At 44.7% G+C, this 27,542-nt stretch overlaps 1 protein-coding gene across 1 annotated transcript in view; it reads right to left on the reverse strand.

The window, feature by feature from the left end:
- Positions 1–503: 503 nt before the first annotated feature.
- The window catches only part of HCN4 (hyperpolarization activated cyclic nucleotide gated potassium channel 4), a 99,815-nt gene continuing 72,776 nt past the window's right edge, over positions 504–27,542 (reverse strand). The window contains exons 4-8 of the mRNA XM_083183567.1: positions 14,371–14,589; positions 10,288–10,434; positions 7,064–7,304; positions 4,515–4,679; positions 504–1,737 (exon numbers count right to left, since the gene is read on the reverse strand). Of these exons, the coding sequence (XP_083039693.1) occupies positions 650–1,737; positions 4,515–4,679; positions 7,064–7,304; positions 10,288–10,434; positions 14,371–14,589 (1,860 nt within the window). The 3' untranslated portion in view covers positions 504–649. The remainder of the gene's footprint in view (positions 1,738–4,514; positions 4,680–7,063; positions 7,305–10,287; positions 10,435–14,370; positions 14,590–27,542) is intronic.

Consider the following 27,542-nt stretch of genomic DNA (forward strand, 5'->3'; position numbering starts at 1 on the left):
GTGACACCGCTCTTTTTCCATTAAACATCCTCAGCCTGTCTGAACAGCCAGCACTTACTCTTGTACACTTTTGACTGCAGATTTGTTTATATTTGTTTATTTTTTGTTGCTTAGTAACGCAACACCCCCGGCGATGTGACGTCATGAACTGAGTGCCAGCGCTGACGTACACGCTGTGGGAGCAATTCACGTGCACGGGGCTTCTTGGTGAGGGGATAAAGGTATGTGCCTTTGTATTTTGTATTGTACTTCTGATGAAAATTCTTTTAATAAGAATTGAAACGTTAAGCAAACTGCTGTCTCCGTGAAATTATTGACCTACGCTGTGAGTGCCGCCAACCCCCTGAATCTATCTATGCTTCTGCACACAGGAAGGCACCCAGGTTATATCCACTAAAGGAGTGGAGTGCCGACGCCAATCCACTATATATATATATATATATATATATATATATATATATATATATATATATATATATATATATATATATATGTGTGTGCGTGTGTGTGAATATATATATATATATATAGATATAGATATAGATATGGATATACATCCGTTACATCCGTTACGCTTTTTTCTTTTTTCTTTTTTTTAAATATCTCAATGGATACAAGTCCTTATGCAGATCTTTAGCAATGAACAAGGTCATAAGTTACAAGGGAGTTTTGAGTAGAACGGCAGGTCCTCTCCACCAGCCCCAGTTGTTCCAAATACAAACTCATTCTGTGACGAAGTGGTTTGGCCTGTCAAATCTGGACTTCCTCCTCTTGGAAGTAAGGTAAAGTCAGGGGTGAACTGCTGAGGAAAGTGAGGTGAGCTTGGTGCAGGTTGAGGCAAGGAAGGCTGAGACACTGAAATGGGCCGACCATCTTGCCTAAGTCGGCTGAGGGGTAGAGCTGTGCAGCTGCTGGGGTGGGAGGAATTCCGAGCTGTATGAGGAAGGAGAAGAGATCGCGAAGAACCACACATCTTAGTGGTTCGAACTGTGCCTGGACTGAGCACCAAGGGTGAACTCCCCGGAGAGTCTGATCTCTGTAATGGAGGTGGTAGCACCCATTGTAGCTCTGATACTCCAGATAAAGGCTGCCCTGGTGAATGGGTTTTTAGGCCTTGATATTGTCCAGAAGAGGGAGGTGGGAGTTGCTGGTCAGATTGTGATAGTCTAGGTTGACTAGATGATAGCGTTCCTTTTGGACACCACTGTGATGTGTCAAAAGCAACATGAGTAGAGCAGGTTGGGAGCAGTTGTTGAGTAGCAACCTTGTCAAAACAGGGCAAAGTAGATGGTAGCCTGGGACTCACGCAGGCTGCTGCAGAAAAGCCTGCCAGCTGGTGTACATGAAAAGATGACTGCTGTGACAATGGCGCCTCTGCTCCTACTAGGTTTGAGGCAAAAGGCTGTCTCTGCAGCTGTTGGAACCCACGTGCTGTTATACCTAATGCTGAATGTGGAGGACGGAAAATGTTGACTGGAAAACGATGGTGGGTTAAGGGGATAGCAACTGATGTAGTGGCAGCTGCAGCCTGTAAAGGTGCCTGGACCAGTGGTGTCCATATTACAGGAGTTGGAGGAGTCGGTACAGAATCTTCCTCAGGATGTGTGCATCGGGGTCCCTGGGCCATTTCACGATCATGTTGAACAATTTGCTGTATTATTTCGTTTTCTTGGAAGTTCAGCACCCCAGAACGGAGGTCGTGCTGAACCTTGTGTAGGAGGAGAGAGTTCTTTTTACCTAAAACAAAACAAAACAAAAAATGCTTTGGGTTTATATATAATTTTTAAATCCTTTACAATTTTTTTTTTTTAAAAGTAGCTTCACTTAACACACACTGAAACCTTGTTTCATTGCTGCTTTATTGTACAATGAAAATCACAGTTATGCTGGGTACACATGAGCCGATTCCTGGGGCATTGGTGCCATAGGAGAATGATATTGATCGTGCACACTAGCTGATATTGTTCATGATATCGGTCAGTGACATCTGATTTAATATGCACTTTGAAACTTGTATGTGAAAGCTCCCAAGATTACATTTGACTTAACATTATCATCTACTTTACTGCATCCTCCGCCTTTTAATGCATCCTGCTAAATATGGTTCATAGTACAGGTGTTTATTTCCCTTTAATTTCGTATGTTGTTTTTTTTGTTACCAGTTGGCCCTATGCTCGCTTTCATGTTCATACCCCCATTATCCACGTCGGCGTGGAGTTGATTTTATAAAGTGTGGCGAGCGCAGCGAGCCACCGTGCCCGAAGCATGGTGAGCATAGCGAGGGGGTGCAGAAAATGAGCCCGAAGCGTGGCGAGCGCACACGGATTACTTGACATGTATTCCGCGTCCCCATGTGGGGCTCGCTGCGCTCGCCACGCTTCGGGTTTTATAAAATCAACTCCATGCCAATGGAGATAGTGGGGATATGAACAGGTCAGGAGGATGCGTACCGCGACCCCTTACGGGGCTTGCCATGCTTCATGCTGACGTGGATAGTGGGGGTGTGCTAAATTGCATCGCAGCTCGAATTGTATGCAAATCGTATGCAACTTGTATGTAAATCATATGCAAATATCACATATAAATATTTGCATGGGATCCATGGGGAAGTGCCGCCGTGAAACTACACAAGTACCAAACGGTGTTTCAGTACAACTGAGGAAGTCATGATAATGACGAAACGCGTTGGCCCTTCTGCATTGACCTGATGATCATTTCTGCTAAAAGGGATATTTATCTCCAACTTGTACATGCAAAGTTACGCAGATTGGGCATTTTTATGTTATTTTATACTATATTTTATATATTAAACATCTTTGAATATTACCATTGTTCAATACTTTAGCACCCTCTGAAACTTTTTCTTTTCATACCTAAATACTGGATTCCGTCTAACAGAGGATCCTTCAGTGGTGCTGCTTCAAACTGTTATTATAATATATATTCATATTATAAAATAAAAAGGTGACTGTTAGGCCCTTATTCTGTGGGATCCCAAATCTATTATTATACCTCGTCCTGCTGCATAAAATAACGACATAGACAGCTCTCAAATATATTTTCTATACATGTTGATAAAGCCAAGCAAACCTAGCAATTCTAATGATAATTTCCCTGCTGGTGATATTGATCTATTGTTCTCCATAATGGAAAATCATGCAGTAAGGTAGTGCCCATTCATGTGGATAAATCCAGAATGGCAGCAAATTAAAGTCCTTTGTATGGAATGTTGCTGAACATGTAGATAAATGTAAGAGAATAATTCAATATATATTCTGGTCAAATTTTAAATCCTACCAAATCATTTAACAATAGTTACTAAAACTGCTCTTGGTTCATGAAAATGTTACTGCTATTTGCGTCACAAGATCTGCTGCAGAGAGGTAGAGAATATGGGGTGTATCTACTTATAATGCTAAATATGTTACACTTTTTTTCAAGTCCATTCTAAAGTGTAGTTGGCTGTCTCTGATTTGCTTGCATTTAGTAAGAGCATGGATTGCAAAATTGCAAGAACACATTTAGAAAAAATCGTTTTATATGTTTTTATGAATGAAACTAGAATGTGGAAACTGAACACTATAGGAAAGAAATGAATAACATGTGAGGTTGAGGTAGGTTAGTCTTATCTTACATATATTTTGTCATACGGATGATTTTTGGGAGTGTTTTTCAACCATTAGAATGTGGCAATAAAATGTTATTTATCATGTCTGCAAAACGACAATGAATTTTGCACATACACTCAAACGGTATTTCCAACATTTCTATAGTGTGCTAATTGTGTCATGAGAACAGTAATTATACAGACTGCTATGCACCGTGTAATTACACTGCTAAAACAACACCCCCTTTCATTGGCTAATATAATCCTGCCATGCAATGTACCTTAATGATTATCTCCATTAAGAATATTGTTAATTAAAAGGTGGAATATATAGGACACATTATCAAATTAAATGGGGTGTGCGGGCAGAATATAAATTCAATATATTCGGGAAAATTAAGGATCTGAAGGGAATTTTACATGAAGCTAAAAGATTGAATGAAGTCATTTTCAATGATTCTGTTGTCTGTGATGAACCTGATTATTTGTATTGGGCTGTGCTGTTTATCTATTCTCTCCTTTAAAGGACCAAGTTGTAGCAAACGTAAAAACATTTTCCACTCTCGCTTATATTAACTCTTTGAAAAGAGTAACAGCAATGCGTAAGTTGAATGTATAAGAGCGACAGCTGATGAATGAGTCACTACCCGCATATGAATGGTGAAAAGTGATGCCATATTATTAATGACATACACTAGAGGCGTTTCTGCATGCTACTATGGAACAACAACTATATTCTTTTCACCCATGAGCACATGCGCTTTAATCATTCAACCTATTTTTATAATTGTGATCCTATCAGATGGTAATAAATAAAAGCAAAAGCAACATCTTATGTACCATGAAAACATGGTGGATAATCTATTGTATAAGTAAACAGAGGAGTTGATGTAATGCTTTTACTCACCAATCCGATCCAAGCGGTCTAATGCCACACTCTCGAATGCCCGTCTCATCATTGGATACTCCTCCAGAACCTCATTGAAATGATCTACACTTAATGAGTACAGTCGACAGTATGTGTCAGCCCTTACACTTGCAGTTCGTCGACCACGTGTCAGCAGGCATATTTCTGGGAGGGGTGTAATAAAAAAAATCAGTTGTTAATGATTAAAACTCATCATCCTGATTTATTAAAATTTGTGTGTGTGTATTCACACACACACACACACATATATTTATATATATATTTATATATATATTAACATAGTAATTAAGGTAGAAAAAAGACGTTAGTCCATCAAGTTCAACCAATTTGACTTTTAACTACTGACTTGAGTAAGTCATAACTATAGTATTCCCGAAGTGGCCAAAAATGTATCCATTCATTAGCAGTAGTTGCTGTAACCACCCCCATTGGCAATGAGTTCCAGAATTTTACTGCTCTAGTGGTGCAGAATTCTCTTCTTAAATCCGTACGGAATATATTTTCCTCAAGCCTCAGTACATGCCCGTGTGTCCTAAGTATAGGCCTGTTAGTGATCAAATCCTGTATTTAAACATGCTAATCATTCTCTCTCTCTCTCTCTCTCTTATAGCTGGAACTTAACAATGATTTCTAATAGGACTCACGGCTGATGTGACAGTCTTTTGACAGTTGTATGACAGCTCTACCATGAGTTCTAGATACTGCAATTTATCTTGCTTATGATAAATCAAGTTGATTAAAATGAATGTGATACGCATTGTGTCACATGTTATGTACATTACAAATATGAATGCAACAGAACACCAAAAATATAACATCTGTGCACAATTATTATAAATAAACTACATGATTTACTTATACGATTTGTCTGACCAAAACCGCTCATGTAGTCCAAGATGAAGGCTGAATTCTCTCTATGTGCTTTTAACAGTCAACAGCTTCTATAAATGTTGCACATTGTATGTAACTGATCCCTGAGGGTGCTGTCTTTCCAATTATTAATAACAGTCCTTAGATTCAAGCCCTGGCTGAGCTGAGCAGACAAGCAAATAACAGCATAAAATGTTCATTAAGAAATATTATTAAGAATATTCCCATTCATTTTTATTACGCCAGCTATATAACAAACACAATAATAAAACAATACTGATTATTAATAGACAATGAGGTAAGACGGCCTTTGTAAACCTGCAGTGTTATAAGAGCTAGTTATATGTGCAATACAAGCAAAGATTGTTCAGTTACTGTAATTCCCAGCAATTCCCTGGGTGTAAACAGAGAATGGGGTGAATGGGTTTTGATGAAGGAAAACTGATTAAAGAAACAATTCCACATATTTTTTTAAAGATCTCTGTATAAATGGGTATCATCCTAAAGTAACAGAACACGGCTATATACAAGCCACACAAGTGACCTATAGGAATGGTATGTATCCACTAAGAAGCATTAAAAAAACAAATGTATATGCATTAAATTTTACCACTTTATTTCTATATTCTAGAGGGAGTTGTTTTATATTTTTATGTTTTTAAGATCCATTAAAAATAGATGCTATTATATTTGTTTCCTATTTAACCCCTTCCCTAGTATTCCCGAGAATTTCTGGGCTGTGCTCCAGTGCGCAGACTGGCAAACCCGGAAAATTCTCAGGAGTGCCACTGCCTATGCTTCCTCCTGCCACGCCGCTGAGCACTGAGACCAGCGCTGTGCCCAGCTTTAGCCGCTGCCCAGCTCCTGCTGCCCGGCCCCGCCTCCTTACCTTGCTAACGTCGCGCCGCACACAGCTGGGTTGCCAGGGGCAGGGCCAAGCAGCGGCTGATGGAGTGTTCAGCAGTGCTGCCTGGACCTGGGAGTCACAGTGGTAGTTTTTTTAGGGAGCACTCCCAAAAAAACTCGCCCAGTGGGAAGTGCTCCCTAAAAAAAACCCCACCACTGAAGGGGTTAACACTATCTAACACTATATATATACATGTATATATGTATAGTGTCCGTATGTGTGGCAGTTATATATATATCTATATATATATATATATCCAAAGATTTGTTCGGCACTTACGGAGGGTATGTTATAAGTTGCCCAGGTGCCTTCCTCATAAATATAGAGACGAGAAATTACCAGGATCACCCGGACAAAATAGGCGGCACTCAGAGTCGGTGTTCAGAAGTGAATCTTTGTATTTAAGAAAATTGCATGGTAAGATGACAACGTTTCAAGGCCCCATCTGGCCTTTTCATCAGGTCATTTGCAAATAAACGTCAGTTACTGTTTTTTTTGCAATACACATTGAAAAAAAGACCTCCGAGTGCCGCTTCTTTGTCTGCAACTACCGAATCTCTGTTGAGGGCACCAGGGCAGCTGCTGAGTTGGAGGAGAGTGCCAGGCCGCAACCATCCACTATATATATATATAATCATTTACTTTTTGTCACATTAACAAAACCACTAACTAATGAGATAAATGATTGCAGGAGTCACTTGTAATCTACAGTATGTGTACTTAATATTACAGACGTATAAATGAGAAGTACCTCCAAAGTAGGATCCATCAGCAAGTTTGGTTTCTTTGCTGCCCTTGCTCAAGATACTGACAACACCATGCTGTATGAAGAACATCTTCTTTCCAACGGTTCCTTCTCTAATCAGATAATCACCAGGTTGAAAGACTTCAAATCGTAGCTTTGTAAGCATTGATGTCACAAAGTTGGGGTCAGCATTTGCAAAAAGCGGCATAGAGGCTACAAGCTTGCGGCAGTTAAAGTTGACGATCTCCTTCAGGGGAAAACACAGTGATGTAAGACAAGCTGAACCATTCAGTCATGATACAGAGTTTGATTGAACTATTTATTGTGATCTATTCATTTATTTATGCTATTCACAATAAATGCAGCAAGAAAAGCTATTGCTATCATCCTGGTACCAGCGGGATTTGCTTGCTTCAGATCATGGTGGGCTCTTATCAAACTGCTTCTAGCACTCTCAAGTTAGTGAATTTTTTTTTTATATATGAAGGTGAAACTTACACAGAAATGAACCTTGTCAATGTTACTATGCTAAAGTTGGATGGTGGTCTCCCCTAAGCTGAAGAGGATTTATCCTGTCTTAGAGACATCACAGGATATTTGGGAAAACCATTGAATACACTTTTATTTTAAAGTGGATTATTTAAATGACAAAACTGAATGGGAATCATTTAAATGATCAACGTCCTGGGTATGGGTACTTGTTTCCTAACACGGTGCCTGCGATTTTGATTGTATCCCTCGGGTCCTAAAAAATTGTGTTGATCGCATCACATGCAACCAAATCGCATGCAATGCGATCAACGCGATCAATGCGATTTTTACATCGGAACCAATGTAAAATGGTCCCTGAGACCCGATTTTACATTGGGCCCAATGTTAAATGCCCCCCAGACCCCAATTTTCATTGTATACCCACCCGGATGGGTCAAATGCCCCCCCCCCATTGTTAACGTGGCGAGCGGACGCGCATTACATCACAGTTATTACGTGTGCGCTCGCCACGCTTCGGGCTCGGTGGCTCACTGCGCTCGCCACACTATATAAAATCAACTCCATACCGACGTGGATAGTGGGGGTGTGAAAAGGTCGGAGGACGCGTACCGCCGCCCCTCGCGGGCTTGCTGCGCTCACCACGCTTCGGGTTGGCGTTCATCATGGGGTGGCGTTAACAATGGGGGGGCATTTCACATGTAAAATACCCATAAGGGTGGGTATACAATGAAGAATCGGGTCCATTGGCCCATTTAACATTGTTCCCTATGTAAAATCGCGTCCATCGCATCGGTCGCATGACTTAAGGCATGCGATGGACGCGATTTTTGAATTGTCGGGGAAAAGGCTAAAAATAGCACTGAAATCGCGGCGGGTGCGTCCATCGCATACCTTAAGTTAAGCCATAGCCCTGCGATGGGCGCCATGCTAGGAAACAAGTACCAAAATATGAAAAATTCAGAGTTATAAAAAGCACTTTTCTTTTTCTGGGAACGAGTTCTTACAACTGTTCTGAAGCAATAAAACAAGAGGCTTGCTGGTGCAATGAAGCACTGGCAGCTTACTAGTGAAAACCATGCTTGCCTACACTCCTGTAATGACTGAAGTGGCTCTCTGAAAAGGTGAGCAAGTCTCCCACAGCCCCTTGACCCCCCCCCCATCCCCAGCAACCAATACCCCTCAACCACACCCTTAGAAGCACAAGTAAGTATAGCTATAGTATAGTTTTAGAGCACTGGATATTGGTGAGGAGAGGCCCGATGAAGCGATTGTGTCACCACGCACCACCCCCTTTGCACAGCACATCTTCCCACTTGAGCCATGTCCCCATGCGCCATCCAGGCTGCTTCCTTTCAGAGGAGGGAACAGAAAGGTAGGCAACTATGCGGAAAACCAAAAGGAGGTTTCATGGACGATGAATAAAATTACAAACATTTGGTTAATCAGGTCACAGCTTACTGCTGCATTTAGGCCCAAAAGGTAAAAGAGCATTGGTTTCAATACCAAAACACCTAATGTTTTGATATTACAGCATTACCATCTTAAAACACTCTGGGAAAAGGTAGCTTTTACCAGCAGGCCAGTAAATAAACCCCTATAACACCAACTGTAAAACATGGAAGAGGAAGTGTGACATGTGACATCTGAGGCTCTTGTGCTGGATCTTAAATCAGCTACTTGCACAGAGTGAGAGGCCCTCGGAACCAAGGCGAAGCAGGAACCCACACCAACAAGATGTACAGTATTAACATCTTCACTGTTACAGCGGGGGAATGAACAGCCACTCCCAGCGATCCAAGCCAGAGCACCCACCGCAGCCAGAGACAGCGCTGTTCCTGCTGTGGTGAATAAGCAATGACACCTGCAGCTGTCGAAATGTGCCCCCTTGCTATAGGCACGCTATCTTGTAAACAGCAGAGCGAATATAGACAAGGCCCATTCAGCACACACTGCTGGTGTAAAACATTGTGGTAAGGGGGGAGGGGGGACTAGTATTAGTACACGTGTGCTGATACCTCTTTCCCACTATTACAACAATTAATACATCTACACCCACAGTATTATACAATCCTAGCATATGGATGCTGCAACCACCTATTTTGTGTCGCTTCCAGGTGTGACCTATTCCACACAGGGTAATCCTCTGTAGTGCGCCCAACATGGCTGCCTCACCTGGCACCTTTGATGGGTGGAATGTATAACCCACAGAAGTGATGTCTGCACTCAACTGCACTATGCCTATTATGTTAGCTAGCATTACCTGGTCTTAATGATCTTAGTATATATTGTTTTGGTTTTCTTCAACTTGCCAGAATTCTATTACCTTTGTAAAATGTACCATGTTTCGGTGTCTGTAATGCGAGTCATGCAGGAGAAAACACCTACATAAATACAATTATTATTATTCTGTGTGGAGGTGGCCTGCACTTATTACCTTTCGCTCTATTTACTGACAAGTTCATAGTGTTATTTCTCTATTGCTGAGATACATAATATTCACAAATTCTGTACAGAAAGTGGATGTAATTTAATGCGTATTCCTTCCATTCATCATCGGACCCCTTGCTTCTTGCCTCCCATCCAATTGAATCCAATCACACCCAATAATTTAGATATCCCCCACCCACCACTACAAGCCAGTGTTTAACATTGTTGTATTAGCTTGTTTTGTTAAGATATGACACCAATGACTGAAGATATACCAATCAGTAACGGTCTGCAAAATATTATGGTCTCACCTCCCGCAGAGGCTCACTCAGCTCCCCAAGAATACTCTCTTCATCAAACATCTTTCCTTGGTAGCGATGCTCATAGTAATCGTGAATCCGTTGACGCATATCAGCCGGCAGCTTGTGAAAGGACATATACTGTTCCACCTGTTTGTACTAAACATAATTGGGAGAAAGGGAATACAGTAAGTACCTGCGTTGGATTCTCCTCCGAAAGCAGAACTAAGACTCTATCAATGAGCTTCCCAAGTATGCACAGTGTGCACAGCATGTAGCCTAGATTCCAATTAGTTGCTTACTTTTATTTTAGGTAGTTACTCACTGATGAAAGCAAGAACAGAGAATACCACATTTAGAAATGTGTTAATGTGAAACTTTGATATTTGGTGAAGGTTTCGCTGACTTTATCAGTTCAATGTCATTAGAAGAGGAATCTGCTTTGTAAAGGAAACGGAACAACCCCGATGTGACATGGGTGTAGGCAGAGCGGTAAATGACAGATGCTTACTTAAATGAATTGTGGGCTCTGGATCTATTCCTATGCCCAGGATGTCATTCATTCTCACATCATGATCTCTTTAGCATAATGATAATTATTTAGTGTCAAATTTTGCATTTGGATTGCCAGGAAATGTACTGTAATTAATATGCAGATGGGGCACAGATGCAGCCTCCAGTCCACTCTACTCCACTCCATAAGCGGAGTATACATAATTGCGGCCTACCGCTACCAGTAGGTCACGTATGGGATGCCAGAAAAGCGACACATGCACCTTACATTATTCATGGGGAGGCTGTGCATTATTTTACTATTTTACTAAGTGCCACCTGCAAGAAACTGCTACAATTCATGGGCAATGAAGAGGGGGCAGAGTCAATATGAGCCAGACCCAGAAATAGCCCCACACACCCAAAAATGTTAAGCCCCTTCCCTCTCTTGTCACAGTTTCCTACTTCCCCTCAGAGCCGGCTTGTTGTCAATGGATATCCCCTGTCTGCAGTCTTGTCAGGTGATTGTTGTCAAGGGATTCCCCCCTTCGGCCAATTCTGCTTCCAATACAAATGTCTCCCAAATGGCCAGTACCTCCTCTAGCATCATTAATAACTGTCTTCTCTGATGCAGCGACCATTTTGGGAGGGATATTTTCATTGGGGGGCAGGCACGACAGACCTGCATTCAAGAATCTGCAGGTCCAGGCAGGGGTTTAGCAATAACACCACTCAGCGTCCGCAAGCTACTGTGGGGGCTATTACTCTCCTCCCCATCTATAACATACTGCTGCAGCTGAGCCCTGGTAACATGGAGGGTGTGTGGCCACCAGAAGGGGGTGGGGCATCTGGGTGGGACATGGCCACTCCCCCGTGGAAAAAAACAAAGCGAGAGGGAGAAAGAGAGGACAAGCGGCTGCTGCAGCTGTCTCTCTCCCCAGCTCAGCACATGACACTGAACAGTGTGTGCTGATCTGGGGAGAGAGGCTGTGCAGTGGTGGCAGCCTGTCTTGTCTCTCCCCACTGCTTGGCTCCCTGCAAAAGGGAAAGGGGGGGAGCAGCACCCGGGCCCCTCCAGCAGACCCGTGCCCAGTAAAAAGTACCCCCCCCCCCCCCCCTCTGGACACCACAGACTGAGAGAGAAAGATGGATTGCCTGTGCTTTCAGTATATGTTTACATATACTGTGTGTGTGTGTGTGTGTGTGTGTGTGTATATACTGTATGTATGTATCCATCTATCTATCTATATATTTACCCATCCAGCAAAATACAGCGCTTGCCCCTGCCTTCAGTAAGTGTAAAACCTTTTAGGTATTTGGCATTTCTATATATGGGAAATTGGCTTTTTTTTGTATTTCTAACTATGTGACAGTGACAATCAGAATAATCATAGAAAAGTATTTTATATGCTAACCTATTCTAGATAAAAATAATTACTTTCTAATATATAATGCCAAGGAGCCAAATTAATCTTTAAAATCAATCATATGCACTGAATAATATATTGCATTCAAAATAGACAGTACAAAAAGTGAAAAATATATATATATATTAACAGAAATTACTGAAAACCACAAAAAACTAAATGAATTGGGTATTAGTCCATGTTTATCTCATATACAAAGTCTACATTGGCTTAAAAATATAAAAATAAGGAACATAGTTAAAAATCAGAGGTAAAAAAACAACCAACACATAAGAAATGTAGGCCAGACAATGAATTTTGGTTTGCCTTAGATGATATACAATATACATGGACTGATCAATTACATGTTATTCATGCTCAACCACTGCCATTATACAAAAAGGAACGTACAGTAATGTCTGGTCATATTTTTTTTTCTTTCACTTTTTATATTTATTTTTATATTTCAATGATGAACCGAGGTATCTTGCATTTATGTTGTATAAACACATCAAACACATGAAATACACACAAATATATTTTATTTGTGTGTAAAACAAGGTTTCAAAACATGAAAAAAAGTATATGCCTTACGAATCTAACTCTAAAAGAAAAGGAAAAATGAAGTATACTTGGTTACTGTAAATATAAAAAAATGTTTTCATTAAAAAATTAGATCTAAAATACATTAGTCTTTAACAAGCTTTTATTACAATTGCTGGATTGCTGTTAGATGATAGAATCAGGGTTACTGATTAAATAAATAAGCTCTTTATTGCAATCAGAGTGTAATACTTTGTAGCAGTCTTTAGGTGGTAGTATGTGATTCCTGAAGGCATTTTACCAATATGAAAACCCTATTGAACTCCGCTGCTTGTGAACAACTGGGTGTGTTGAAAGAGTTTCAGGTACTGAACCCTAAAAAGCGCATCAATCAGTAGGTTATTATTATTTTCCTTTGTTATATGGTGCCAAAAGGGTTTTACAGAACCTAATAAAGTACATAAACAAACGAGAAAAATACAAGAAAAACAGTGACTTACAGTATAAGACAATGTGGGACAAATTCATGGTATATAAACCATACCTCTCAACTGTCCCACTTTCCGCAGGAACGTACAGTTTTTAGGGGAGGTTCCTGCGTCCCGACCGGGGCCACCAGTGTCCCACGATTGGGGGGGGGGGGGGGGGGGTGCAATTGGGAGTTTCCACAGCCTGATGGGAATAGACTATTCAGCAATGGCGAAGGGTGAAAGAACAGGCACACACGATTAGGAGGTATGTCTAAACATTGCTTAATCAAGGGAGGTGACACTGAAATAAGCATCAGGGTGTCAGTAACCAAGGGTTAGATACACTGCATGATTAACCAATAGGCCAATGGTTTCCAAACTGTGTGCCGTGGAACCCTGGGAGACACTTGCAGGGTTGCCAAAATGATAGGAAAAACCAATGCTATTGTCTAGGGCGCCATGACTAAGGGGGAGGGGGGCACCTTGCAAGTTACTGCTGAGGAATAAAATAAAGGTCTAGTTTTTCCGATCTTCTTAGCTATCCCCCGTCCCGATGTACGGTGGGTGTAAAGTTCTTAAGGTAACTGCCAGATGGCTGTGCCTATGTAACTTAGGGATATGGTCATTAGATCGACATGCATCGGGTCGACCACTGAAGGTTGACATGCATTGGGTCGACCACTGAGTGTCGACATGGCTTAGGTCGACACATTAAATAGGTCAACAGACACAAGCATTAGGTCGACAATGGCAAGGTCAACAGTCAAAAGTGTTTCATGTTTCATTCAGTTTTTTTGAGCTGACGTGCCAACAGTCGGTATTTTATGCCCCAGACATCTTTAGTAGAATCACCAGCATCCAGCACAGAGCTCCTTCCCACATGATTCAGTGATGGAATTGCTGTGGGAGACTCCACCTCGACTGTACCACTTAGCAGGCACAGATTTGTATTTACTGAGTTATGGGGGCTAAGGAACAATTCACAAGGAGAGAGTGGTGGAGCCTATGTAATATGGGGAGAAGGTGGGGAAAATCATGGATCATATTCTCCACATGTCATATGTACCCGAGGCCCTCCACCTCATTGTTACATATGATATGAGACACTTAAATGATGTGTGATTGTCATATGTGACATGGGCTAGGAAAGTGGGGCATAATATAACCCAGGAGAACCCACATACCTTTTCTTGATATTGGCGCCGTGATGAATCTAGCGATTGGATGAGTGCAGTAGCGTGACCAATAAACATGGCATAGCAAGTGGCACCTACAATCATGCTGAGCATAGTAAGCCAGACATCCGACATGCCCACTGGCGCCTGCTGTCCATACCCGATGCACAGCATGTGGCTCATGGCTTTAAAAATGGCATAGGAATATTGCTTTCCCCAAGAGGCATTCTGCAACGAAAAGAAAATAAATATTTTGTGTTTTTTTCCACTGCAACATCACAAGCTAAACAGAACACAATCTGCTCATGTTCTGCAAAGCTTGCACAACATCAGCTAATGTAAGAAAGAAATGTTATTCATTACAATGCTTTTAACTTGCATTTGTAGCAGATTACTTCAAGCATGAGCATATGCGGAAGTCCTTTCAGTGCCCTTTAACAGTTGGAGCAAATGTCCCTAAATCCTCCCTGTGTCCTTTAGCAGGCTGGGGCTAATGTCCTGAGAGTATGGGGGTTATTCAGGTTGATTCGCAAGGCTGCGAATTCGCAGCCTTGCGAGTCCACCAAACCCCGCCCGGCAAACGACCGCCCCCCCGTCAAAGTGCGGCTTCGCGCGAACAGCTGCGAATGGATGTTTTGCATAAACATCCATTCGCATGGCTCGGGTAACCGCCCACATCTTTCGATGGTCACCGACCATCGAATGATGTTTAGCGTGCACGCATATATAAGTGACTTTTCAGTTACTTACATTTGCGTGCACTCTGGCGTGGATATGGGCGGGCAGCTGACATCCGGTGATGTCAGCTACCCACCCCCACACCCGCGTCACTGCCTCATTACCATGAGAACGCACAGCATTCTCATGGGAACGCCCATGGAACGCTGGGCGTTCCCATATGGTAATGGGGCAGCCCGGCGCCCCCCCGCCCATCTCCACCCCCCCCCCACGCCGCCATGGGTGCGCAGATACCCGCCTGCGCATGCGCAGATGCGCAACATCGGTACGAAGTGATCTGAATGAGGCCCTATATCTGACTATTACAACTACCTAGCTCACTATTTACATAGGGTCTGGTTCAAAGGTGCACACTGATGTATATGTGGTTGTGACTTTTTGCGCCATTGCAGTGGTGCAAATATGTCCAGCATTTCCCTTATGTAGTAGTGACAGCGTGCACCAACTCTGCAAGACCTGCCATCTTTCAATGTCCATGCGCAGTGCAATTTTTCAATGCTTCTAAGCAAATTTGCATGCACCATCAACAATTGCACTAGCTTTTATGGGAGGCAGAGCACTTGTACAATTCATTTATACGTGTCTTCTGTGGCTGGTGATCTTTAGTTGGGATTGCAGCCAAGAAAGGAGTACAGTTCTAATGCAACAGCTATCTCTGAATACACTTATTGGGAACACATGTGATGGTGAGGCTTTTAGAACGTTTCACAATTGCACATTTGCAAATAAGAGTGCTGGAAATTCTACCTACACTACCCTTCAAAAGTTTTAGGCCCTTATTTTTATTAAAAAGCACTTTTTTTTCCAATGAAATTAATTAGAAATACATATATACAAATACACTGTATATATTGTTAATGTGGTAAATGACTATACTAGCTGCAAACATCTGCTTTTGAAAGAGATATCTACATACGTGTATATAGGCTATCTATGGATGATTAGAAAACCCTTGAAAACCCTTGTGCAATTATGTTAACACAGCTGAAAATGGGTTTGCTCATTAAAAAAGCTATAAAACTTTTGTTCCTTTGAGCTAGTTAAGTATCTTGAGCATCACATTTGCGGGATCGATTTAGGGATACCAATCGGTATTCGGGACTGAAAAATGCCCAATCCCGGGATTGGCTTCCCTAATACAAAAACCTGCCCCAGTAGTCCCACATATTTACTTACATGTGAGGTGTGGCCGGGCAGGTGGGCGATGTGGATAAAGCCGGGTGGGTTGGCAGGCGATCGGGCGGGTGAATGGAGGTGGGCAGACGAATGGAGCTGGGCGGGTAGGCGGAAGAATGGAGCTGGATTGGTGAGTGGTTGAATGCAGCCAAGGTGGGTGGGCGTGCTCTTGGAGGCGGGAGGGAAGTGCACCCAGGACAAGGTGGCTGTGTGGTCTGCTCAGCATGACCTCTGCCGTCGTTACGCTGCACAGAGCCGCACTGCCAGGGACAGCATGCACAGTCTAATCCCAAAATTCCGGGTTTAGGAACTGCAATCCCAAGATTGAAATCCCGGCACTAGAGGGGCCAAATCCCAGGACCCTGCTAATCCTGATCCTGGGAATAGCCACCCTAGTTCGACTATACTCTCAAAATGGCAAGAAAAAGAGAACTTTCATGTGAAACTCGACGGTCTATTCTTGTTCTTCTAAATGAAGGCTATTCCATGGAAGAAATTGCCAAGAAACTGAACATTTCCTTCAATGATGTGTACTACTCCCATCAAAGAACAGCACAAACAGGCTCTAACCAGCGTACAAAGGGAAATGGGAGGTTTCGGTGCACAACTGATCAAGAAGACAAGTACATTAGAGTCTCTAGTTTTTAAAAATAGATACTTCACAGGCCCTCAACTGTCAGCTTCATTAACTTGTACTCGCAAAACACCTGTATCAATGTCAACAGTGAAGAGGCTACTCTGGAATGCTGGCCTTCGAGGCAGAGTAGCAAAGAAAAAGCCATATCTGAGATTGACCATTATAAGGAAAAGATTAATATGGGCAAAAGAACACAGACATTGGACAGAGGAAGATTGGAAAAAAGTGTTATGGACAAACAAATCCAAGTTTGAGGTGTTTGGATCACACAGAAGAACATTTGTGAGACGCAGAACAAGTAAAAAGATGATGGAAGAGTGCCTGACTCCTTCTTTCGAGCATAGTGGAGGTAATGTGATGGTCTGGGGCTGCTTTGGTGCTGGTAAAGTCAGAGCTTTGTACAAGGTAAAAGGGATTTTGAATAAGGAAGGCTATCATTAAATTTTGCAATACAATGCCATACCCTGTAAACAGCACTTGATTGGAGCCAATTTCCTCCTCACGAACAATGACCCAAAACACACCTCCAAATTATGCAAGAACTATTTAAGAAGCAGGCCGCTGATATTCTGTCTGTAATGGATTAGCCAGCGCAGTCACCAGATCTCAATTCAATCCAATTGAGCTGTCGTGGGAGCAGCTTGACCATATGGTATGCAAGAATCCAACTTGTGGGAGGTGCTTCAGGAAGCATGGGGTGAAACTTCTTCAGATTACCTCAACAAATTAACCGCTAGAATGCCATAGGTCTGCAATGCTATAATTGCTGCAAAAGGAGCATTCTTTGACAAAAGCAAAGATTGAAGGAAAAAAATATTATTTCAAATGAAAATCATTATTTCTAACCTTGTCAATGTTTTGACTACATGTTCTATTAATTTTGCAACTCATTTGATAAATAAAAGTCATTTTGCAAGTAAAACAAAACATTTTCTGGGTTACCCAAAACTTTTGAACTTTAGTGTACACTAGGTCCTGAAGGTGTGAAAGGGCCTTTTTAATTTTGGTGGGTTTTTTTTTGTAGTCAAAATGTGTGGTTGTCAGGGGCTGGCTGGCAACTAGCCCATACCCCCCATCTCTCTGGAAGACTGAATGCTTGTGCGCGCCGGAGGTGAGCTGAAAAATTAGGCGTGTGGCCTATCATAAGGGGACCTGGCCTGTACCTTGATTGTATTGTGTACCTGCAGATTACACATTATGCCGCACACCTTGATGCCCATTGCACCCCATACTGTGATGGCAATTACCCAATGCTCCCCACACCGTAATGCCCATTACGCCCCATACCATGATGCCCATTACACCGCACAATGTGATGTCTACAGTGCCAGATTTGCCCCCACAGTGCAAGATATTCCGCCACAGTGCCAAATACACATATGCCCCCACAGTGCCAGATAAGCCCCCACAGTGCCAGAGACACATATGCCCCCACAGTGCCAGAGACACATATGCCCCCACAGTGCCAGATATGCTCCCACAGTGCCAGAGACACATATGCCCCCACAGTGCCAGATATTCCCCCACAGTGCCAAATACACATATGCCCCCATAGTGCCAGAAATGCCCCCACAGTGCCAGAAACACATTTGCCCCCACAGTGCCAGAAACACATATGCCCCACAGTGCCAGAATTTCCCACCAGCAACTCACCATTGTTGCTGTCTCTTCATCTGCTGCTGCTGGGCGGGGGGGGGGGTGTCCGGTGGGGTCCGACAGCCCTCCTGCTCCCCCGGGCCGCTTAGCCAGTCACTGGCTGCGGGCCGTGCTGGATCACCATCCACCTCCTCCAGGCAGCCCTCCTGCGCTGGCCGCAGCTTCCAGAATACGGCCGCGGCTACAGGAAGTTGGCCGCCGGCCTGGGGGGCACGTGGCACCCTGCCCCCCGGCCCAGCCCGCCCCTGGTGGTTGTTTTTTCCATGTGAGTACAAATGTATATATTTTTTGCTGTGAGGACCAATGTGTAGGAAACCACTGTCTTTCATTTTTTATTCTACTGTTACTGTGAGGGCTAGCGCATATGTTTTTTCCTTTGGGGGGGCCATTGTGATTTATTCAGGAATTCTTACCACTAAAATACTCTTAATTAAATTATAAATACACCTTTCTTGATACTATGGGTTTCTTCTCCAATATCAGGTCCAGCTGGACCTGATGTTGGAGAAGAAACCCATCACCAGTTGGAGAGTAGTTTGACCACCTGCTTAATCTTTTGATCCCGTCCCTCAATCAACATCAGAGTACCAAAACTGTTTTCAAACCTGACCTATTGAACTGCCATCTACAAAGGTCCCCCGGGCTGGCTATAACATCTTCTGCCAACGGGTTTGGAACCAAGATACCACTAGCAGATTCAGGCTAACCATTCAATGGATTTTCTCTGTATTTGGACGCAAGTTTCGATCAATGCAGGTTATTTCAACCCCCCAGTGGTGACTTTTATCACTCCAACAGGTCCCCCGATCTTAATATTGCATGCTAATATATGTATTTTTAATGTGTCATTAAATTGTTATTTTTATTTAAATTTATACTTGATGCATACACTTATTACTATGGATTAGCGCTGCTTCATTCTTGTTCTGTCTTAACAAGAATCTGCTACATTCCACAACTAATAATTCTATCTTTCTATGTGTCTGCATCATATGTGTAATATGCTGTGTACACACGGTGAGATTCCCTTGCTATTCGACTTAAAATTTGATTGCTATATATTCTTTGCCAACTCTGTACTATTTACATACAATTCATGCAATCTACATTAGATTTGAACTATATAGTCATTGCTGTCCGTCTATCTGGGTTTCAATTTGTGCTGTCACAGGAGCGCGCATCGGGATCGCAAGGTAAATAATCTGTGAGATCTGCATGCGATCCCGAGGCTGATTGTACCTGTGTGTACACACCATTACATTCTACTTTATTACAATAACACAATGTTAGGAAGGATTCCAGACCATGGAGTTTATTCAGGCCTGATCACTGTAAGGGTGATTTAGCAGTGCCCAGCCACCAGAAAGCCACTGTGCAGCTAGAGAGAAACCTACTGTAGGCTGCAAATGTTTTGCGCAAAATCACAGCAATCGGCGATTAGCTGCCAATCCAATCGCAACTAACGCACCATCATAAGATTTTCCCAGCGTGTGCAGTCTGTGCGCAACCCAGGACCTACTCAGTCAGTGTACTAGAAACAGGCTCATCAAGGCTGGAGCTGACTTCACACATCCTGGGCGTGTCAGAGAAAATGGTGTTTCCCTGACACGCCCAGAAGGAGGAAGGTTACCACCCTCAAACGCTGGCTTCATGTCAATTTACTTACGAATAGCTTACAGTCAGAAAATACACTGGATTTTTTCACTGTTTGGCCAGTTGCATGCCCATCACAATCCGAACGCTTGTGCAGTCGATAATTTTGCCTGCCTTGTGAAATCACAGGGCTGCGGTCAGGTTGGAAACACCCCCTCTATATTCACCAGAATACTGGGCGATGCTGAAGATACACCATCATAGTATGTAGTGCAACACATTTGTGTAAATTCACTCCTTTCTTGTTACAATGTATGAGTTTGTTTTCCTTTTGTACCATGTGCTCCTTTCAGACCACGTTTTCTTATTCATAATTATATTAAAAATTATGTTTTAATTCATTAATAGGCAGAATGCCGCTACAGATGAGTGTTATTCGGTCATAAGGTCAACAGTCAAAAGGTCGACATACAATAGGCCAACATGGGAAAGAAGGTCAACACAATCACAAAAGATCAACATGGAAAAAGGTTGACGTGAGTTTATCATGAATCTTTTTTTCTTTTTTACTGACTTGTTCATAATTTACCTTTTAAGTGGGAATATAGTTAGATTATATATAATATAATATATATAATATAATAGTGTGCCGAGCGCATGTTGACATACAGTAGACACCAAAAAACCCTATGTTGACATAGACAACAAAAAAAAAGAAAAAAAAAGAAAACTCATGTCGATCTTTTGTCCATGTTGACCTTATGTATGTCGACCTTTTTCAGTTGACAAATTTCTGACTGTCAAACTAGACACTGTATACATAATACACCATAACCCAGAAGAGTTCCTACTGTTTTATGCTTCCTTCGATAAACATGTTTATTGTACTACACTCTAAAGCTATGTACACATGGGACTCAGCATCGGCATGTGCATCAAGATGTAGTTAAGCCTTTAGAGCAGGGGTCAGGGAACTTTTTCACCTTTTTACCCCAAAATATATTTAGATACGCCGACGTTACACCCTTGATGTGAAACAAAGGACATCATATAATTGTAATACCTGTACACACTTTACCCCAAGAAATGAATGATATATTCTTCTAGTATGGCATACCGCCTGGCAGCCATTGATGATGATGATTACCATGTCTGCCTTTGTATGGTACAAAATTTGTGCCAAACAGCCATACATGGTCATCATCATCATCATCATCATCATCAATGGCTGCCAGGCTGTGTGTGGTATAGCCATTGATAATGTTATGTCCAGGGAACTATTAGTGTCAGTATTTCAAGATGATAAAGGCCAGTATTCAGTGAGACAAATTTGCCTTGTTTTATGGCGAGTTTGTGCTGTTTTCGCGTTGGAAGGAGCATTTTGCTCTCCAAAAGTGAACCACCCTATTCAATGTGATATTTTCGCCGTCTTTTTAAGTGATTTTCGCCGTGTCTCTCCGTGTAGCAATTCTCCATCTTTTCATGGAGAAGTGGAATGTGAACTTTTAAACTAAAAGTTTTTTTTTTAATTTTGGTGTAAAAAAATCAGGATTTTTTTTCTGTGAAGGGGCATTTTATAGCACATGAATATATATTTAATAAAAAAAAATATTTTTTAAATTTTTATTTTTTTTATTTTTACACAGAGCAGCCAGCAGGGGGCCGGAGCTCTCGAGCCGCTCATTAGATATTCATATATTCACTGCATCCGATCATTACATATGCACGATCGGGTGCAGTGAATACTGGGTCCCCCGCTGGCTATAGGGGGGGCAGCTTGTGCTGCCTGGGTCCCGGGGAGTTCACCTCCCCTCCACATATGTTCTGGGGCAGCCAGGGAGACTTTAATCTCCCTGGCTGCCAACGTCCCCCAGCTCCCTGCCAGCCCCCTGCCGCGGACGCTCGTCCACTGCAGGGGTTAAGACTCGCCGTGAGTGGCGGCGAGTCTTAACCACATTGAATAGTGGGAGCAGGAGTGGCAGCGAGCCCTCCGGAACAGGGCGAGTGCATGGCGAGAGAAAAAATCTCTTTTTCACATTGAATACTGCCCATAGTGACAGTCTGTGCAATTTCCCCCCCCTAGGCCAGAGATTGGTATACCTTGACAGGAGTAGGGGCTGGCTGGCAACATACAGCCTGGGGTCAAGTCCAGAGCACTGGCCCATAAGTAACAGCAATAAATGGAGGTTTTTTCTTATTAATAAAAAAGATTAGGCCTGGAGTTGATTATACCAACTGGAGTATAATAATACCAGGACACCACAGACTGCTCCCCCTGTATATATAAAAAAAAAAAAAACAGGACATCACAGGCTGCTCATCCTGTATAACAACACCACAGGCTGCTCCCCTTATATGATAAAAATAACAACAACAAGACACCACAGGCAGTGGCATAATTACATTTTGGGCGCCCCCCCGCCGTTAAAGGGAGGGCGCCCAGCCACTCACCCGCCCCTCCGCCCGCCGCCTGCCGCCCCCCCCCGCCTGCCGCTCCCCCAGGCAGCCGTCAATGCAGGTGGGGGGGGACGCTGCGAGGCGGCTGAGGGGACGGACGCTGCGGGGGACACAGAGGCGGCAATTACTTACAGCTGAGCCGGGAGCTGTCACTGTCAGTACGTAAGGAGAAAAAAAAAAGCCCATACAATGAATCGGCAGCCTGTGATTGGCTGAGCGCTCTCTCAGCCAGTCAGCAATTGGCTGAGAGAGCACTTAGCAGCCAATCACAGGCTGCCCATTCATTGTATGGGCTTTTTTTTTCTTCTTCAGTACAGACAGCTCCCGGCTCCCCCTGCCCGGCTCAGCTGTAAGTAATTGCCGCAGCTGTGTCCCCCGCAGCGTCTGTCCCCCCAGCCGCCTCGCAGCGTCCCCCCCACCTGCACAGGTAAAGACTGGGGATGGTGCGGCGGGCGGCGGGGTGTAACGTAACTATAGCACTGCAGCCCCCGGCGCCCGCACATGCATAGCGCCCCCCGCGGTCGCGGGGGCTGCGGTGCTATAGTTACGCCCCTGACCACAGGCTGCTCCCCTGTATAATAACAGGATAACACAGGCCTGCTCCCCCTGCATAATAATAACAACAGGAGGACACCACAGGATGCTCCTCCTGCATAATTATACCAGGACACCATAGGCCTGCTCCCCCTGCATAATAATAACAGAAGGACACCACAGGATGCCCCCCGCATAATAACAGAAGTACTCCCACAGGCTGCTCCCTCTGTATATTAATAATAATAATAATAATAATAATAATAATAATATTAATAATGATGATGATACCAGGACATCACAGGCCTGCTCCTCCTGCATAATAATAACAGGAGGGCACCACAGGCTGCTCCTCCTGTATAATAATAATATTACCACAACACCACACTGTGACCACAGGCTGCTCCCACTATATGATAACAATAACAGGATACCACAGGCTTCTCTCCCTGTTTAAAAATAATATTACCAGCACACCACAGGCTTGCTCCTCCTGTCTGGCTCAACCTCCATCCTCAGCAGTCTGCCCTCTGCCTACCACCCACCGGCTCTTCCTCCAGCAGATGCACAGGTAGGTGGTGTCGGCGTCATGACAACTCCCCCGCTGCCTGTCTGTCACTGCCAGGAGGAACTAAACACATGGCCCTCCCCCTGGACATGTCATCATGCAGGTGGCCATGCAGCGGTGTAGCTAGGTGCCACGGTGCCAGGAGCAAGGGCATGTTTCACGCCCCCCCCCCCCCGGTTTGTAGTAGGCGGGGCTCTTGTGAGGCGAAAAGGGGACGCGGCCTAACATTATACCACACACCGTAATGCCCATTACACATTATTGTACACCATTATGGCCATTAGACATTGTTGCATACTGTGATGTCCATAACACATTATCAAAAACTGCAGTACCCATTACACATTATGCTGCACACTATAGTGCCCATTACACATTGTTGCACACCATATTGCCCATTACACAGTGGCGCACACCAGAATGCCCATTATACATTGGCGCACACCATATTGCCCATTACACATTGGCGCACACCAGAATGCCCATTACACATTGGTGCACACCGTGTTGCACATTACACATTATAACACACATGATAATGCCCATTACACAAATTACCACACACGTAATGCCCATTACATATCATGCCACATGTAATGCCCATTACACATTATGCCACAAACGTAATGCCCATGATATATTACGCCCGTAGTAATGTCCCTTACACATAATTCCCCTCGTAGTGCCCCTTAAACATTGCCCATATTACTGCCCCTTACAGAATTCCCATACTGATTCCATATAAGAAAGACCTCATTGCCACGTCCCTCTATCCCCACCACAAACACCTTGTCCCCCAACATACACCCCATAACCCTCTATCCCCACCACAAACACCCTGTCCCCCAACATACACCCCATAACCCTCTATCCCCACCACAAACACCCTGTCCCCCAACATACACCCCATAACCCTCTATCCCCACCACAAACACCCTGTCCCCCAACATACACCCCATAACCCTCTATCCCCACCACAAACACCTTGTCCCCCAACATACACCCCATAACCCTCTATCCCCACCACAAACACCCTGTCCCCCAACATACACCCCATAACCCTCTATCCCCACCACAAACACCCTGTCCCCCAACATACACCCCATAACCCTCTATCCCCACCACAAACACCCTGTCCCCCAACATACACCCCATAACCCTCTATCCCCACCACAAACACCCTGTCCCCCAACATACACCCCATAACCCTCTATCCCCACCACAAACACCCTGTCCCCCAACATACACCCCATAACCCTCTATCCCCACCACAAACATCCTGTTCCACCCACAGACCCCCTATAAAGCTTTACTCACATATACACCCTAGTCCCCCTGTTTGTGCCACATTCACTCCATAATCCTCTACACCACTCCCAATTACACACCCTACTCTTTCACTGTCCCCAACATACCCATACCATCCAACACCAGGGTGGTGAGTCTGGACCTCTTTTAGGTTTTTTACACTGGACTGGAGCTCGAGCATGGTCCCCCTTCTGATGTCCACAACTTACCAGCACATTGGTAGCCGGGTGGGCGGGATGATGATGTTAGCTGCGGCGGCTGACCAGTCTGCACTCCCTGTGCAGGCTGCTCAATCAAGTCAGAGGACTCAGCTGTCACAGCCTGCAGCGGCTGTGATGGCTGTCACGAGAGGGGAGCAGTGCCGCGGATCGCCCCTGCGCGCGACATCTGACAGTGGGAACCCCCCAGCTGCCCGCTGCCCGCTGCCCAGGCTCCCCGCTGTAACAGTGCACTAGTGTGTGCTGCTGCGCCAGCTATTTAAGATTCACATATCCCGCTGGACCGCGCTAGCCAATAGGCGCTCGCGGTCTAGCAGCCACCAGTTGATTGGCTGCTGGACCGCAAGCGCCTATTGGCTAGTGGTCCAGAGGGAGACGTGAATTTTAAATAGCATCACGTCTCCCGCACGGCGCACACAGCGAGCCGCAGCGAGCCAGGAGCTAGCGGGGGAGATGGAGCGGGCGAGCTGGCGGTGCTGGGATGGCTCCGGCGCCAGGATAGCTTCCATCGCCCGGAGCTGGTGCTCCACCGGCGCCGTCCTCGCTACGCCTCTGCGGCCATGTTACTGTAGCCGCGGCCATATTCTGAAAGCCACGGCTACAGCAGAATGAGCCGAGGTGAATAAGCAGGTGGCCCGCAAGAGTACCTGGTAGAGCGGCCCGGGGGGGTTAAATTGACAGGGCCATTAGGACGACAGGGCCATTAGGTTGACAGTCAAAAGGTTGACGTGGGGTTTTGCCACTTTTTTTTTGAGCCGACATGTGCAGACAGGCGGTATTTCATGCCCTACCATCCACTAGGGCATGGTCGGAAAAATACAAAATAGTGTGCCCGAAGCATGGCGAGCGCAGGGAGCCATGCGAGTTCTAGGTGGTTCTACATTTCAGTCGGCTCTACTGAAGAAGTGGGCGGACTTGGAGGCGGGGCCTGGGCATCATACAGTACTGTAACACACACATCCGGTCATGCATATAGAATCTATGTACAGATTTTATATGCACTGAAATTTATTTCCTGGGGGTAATGGACGGTTGCGCTGCCAAGACACACCCGGGCATGCATATAGATTCATATGCATGCTCGGGTTTGTCTCGGCAGTGCTACCATCCATTACTCCCAGGAATTTCATTCTTACCCAATTTGGGGTAATTTACCCCTGTTCCCTGACCACTGCTTTAGAGAGACAGCTTACTACTAGGGAGGCCAATCCTGGGATCGGGATCGGCGGGATCCCGGGATTTTGGCCTAAAAATGGCGGGATTTGAATCCCGGGATTGACCCTTCCAATCCGGGGATTGCGGGATTCGTACCTGATTGTAAAAAAAACAGCAGACGGCTGTTTGGAACAGTGTCTGTGTGTGCTGTAGCGGCATGACGGTGGCCGGGCTACGCAGCGTGACCCCTGACATCACACCACGCTGCACAGCCCGGCCGCCGTCATTCCGCTGCAGCACAGTAGCACACTGTTCTGAATTGTTCGCCTGGCCGCCCGCCCGCTGAGGCTCCCAGCTGCCCGCCCGCCTGCTGAGCAGCAACTAGCCGCCCGCTGAGGACCTCCTAGCCGCCCGCCCACCAGCCCGCTGAGGACCTCCTAGCCGCCCGCCCGCCCGCTGAGGCTCCCAGCCGCCCGCCCGCCTGCTGAGCAGCAACTAGCCGCCTGCTGAGGAGCTCTGTGCTGCCCGCCCACCAGCCCACTGAGGACCTCCTAGCCGCCCGCTCGCCCACTGAGCAGCTCCCAGCCAAGCTGAGTAGCTCCCAGCCGCATGCCCACTGAAGATGGTCCTGCTACTACCTGTCACCACCATCGTGTAAGTGACAGCGCAGTGCAGAGCAGGAGGGATAGTGGGGATTAGTCTGCCGTGTCAGGACGTGTTTTTTTTTCTTTTTTTTTTAACCATGGAGGCCAATCCCGGGATCCCGGGAATCCCGGGATTGAGCATTTTTCAATCCCGAATCCCGGGATTGAAAAAATGCCCCGGGATTGGCCTCCCTACTTACTACATCCTGCCAGCCCCGGGAGCTGCAGCCAAATATACAGTGTAGCAAGAATATTCTTGCCTGCACTCACTATTTGGCTGGGCGATAGCAACGCTGGGGGGCCTCGCTATTGCCCGCTGTTAACACACGGGGTGATTTAGGCAAACCTACTGTACTATGCAATTTTGATGATGTAGTCAAAATCGCTTAGCAGAATCGCCCCGTGTGTATACCCCTTTAGGGAGCACCTTCACTGAATGATTACCTAGCAGTGCATTTCTGTTTGTGAATTGGCCTATTACCAAAGATGATTGTCAT

Source organism: Crinia signifera, chromosome 4 (genome assembly GCF_055691185.1).
Source record: "Crinia signifera chromosome 4, ASM5569118v1, whole genome shotgun sequence".
Taxonomy (NCBI): Eukaryota; Metazoa; Chordata; class Amphibia; order Anura; family Myobatrachidae; genus Crinia; species Crinia signifera.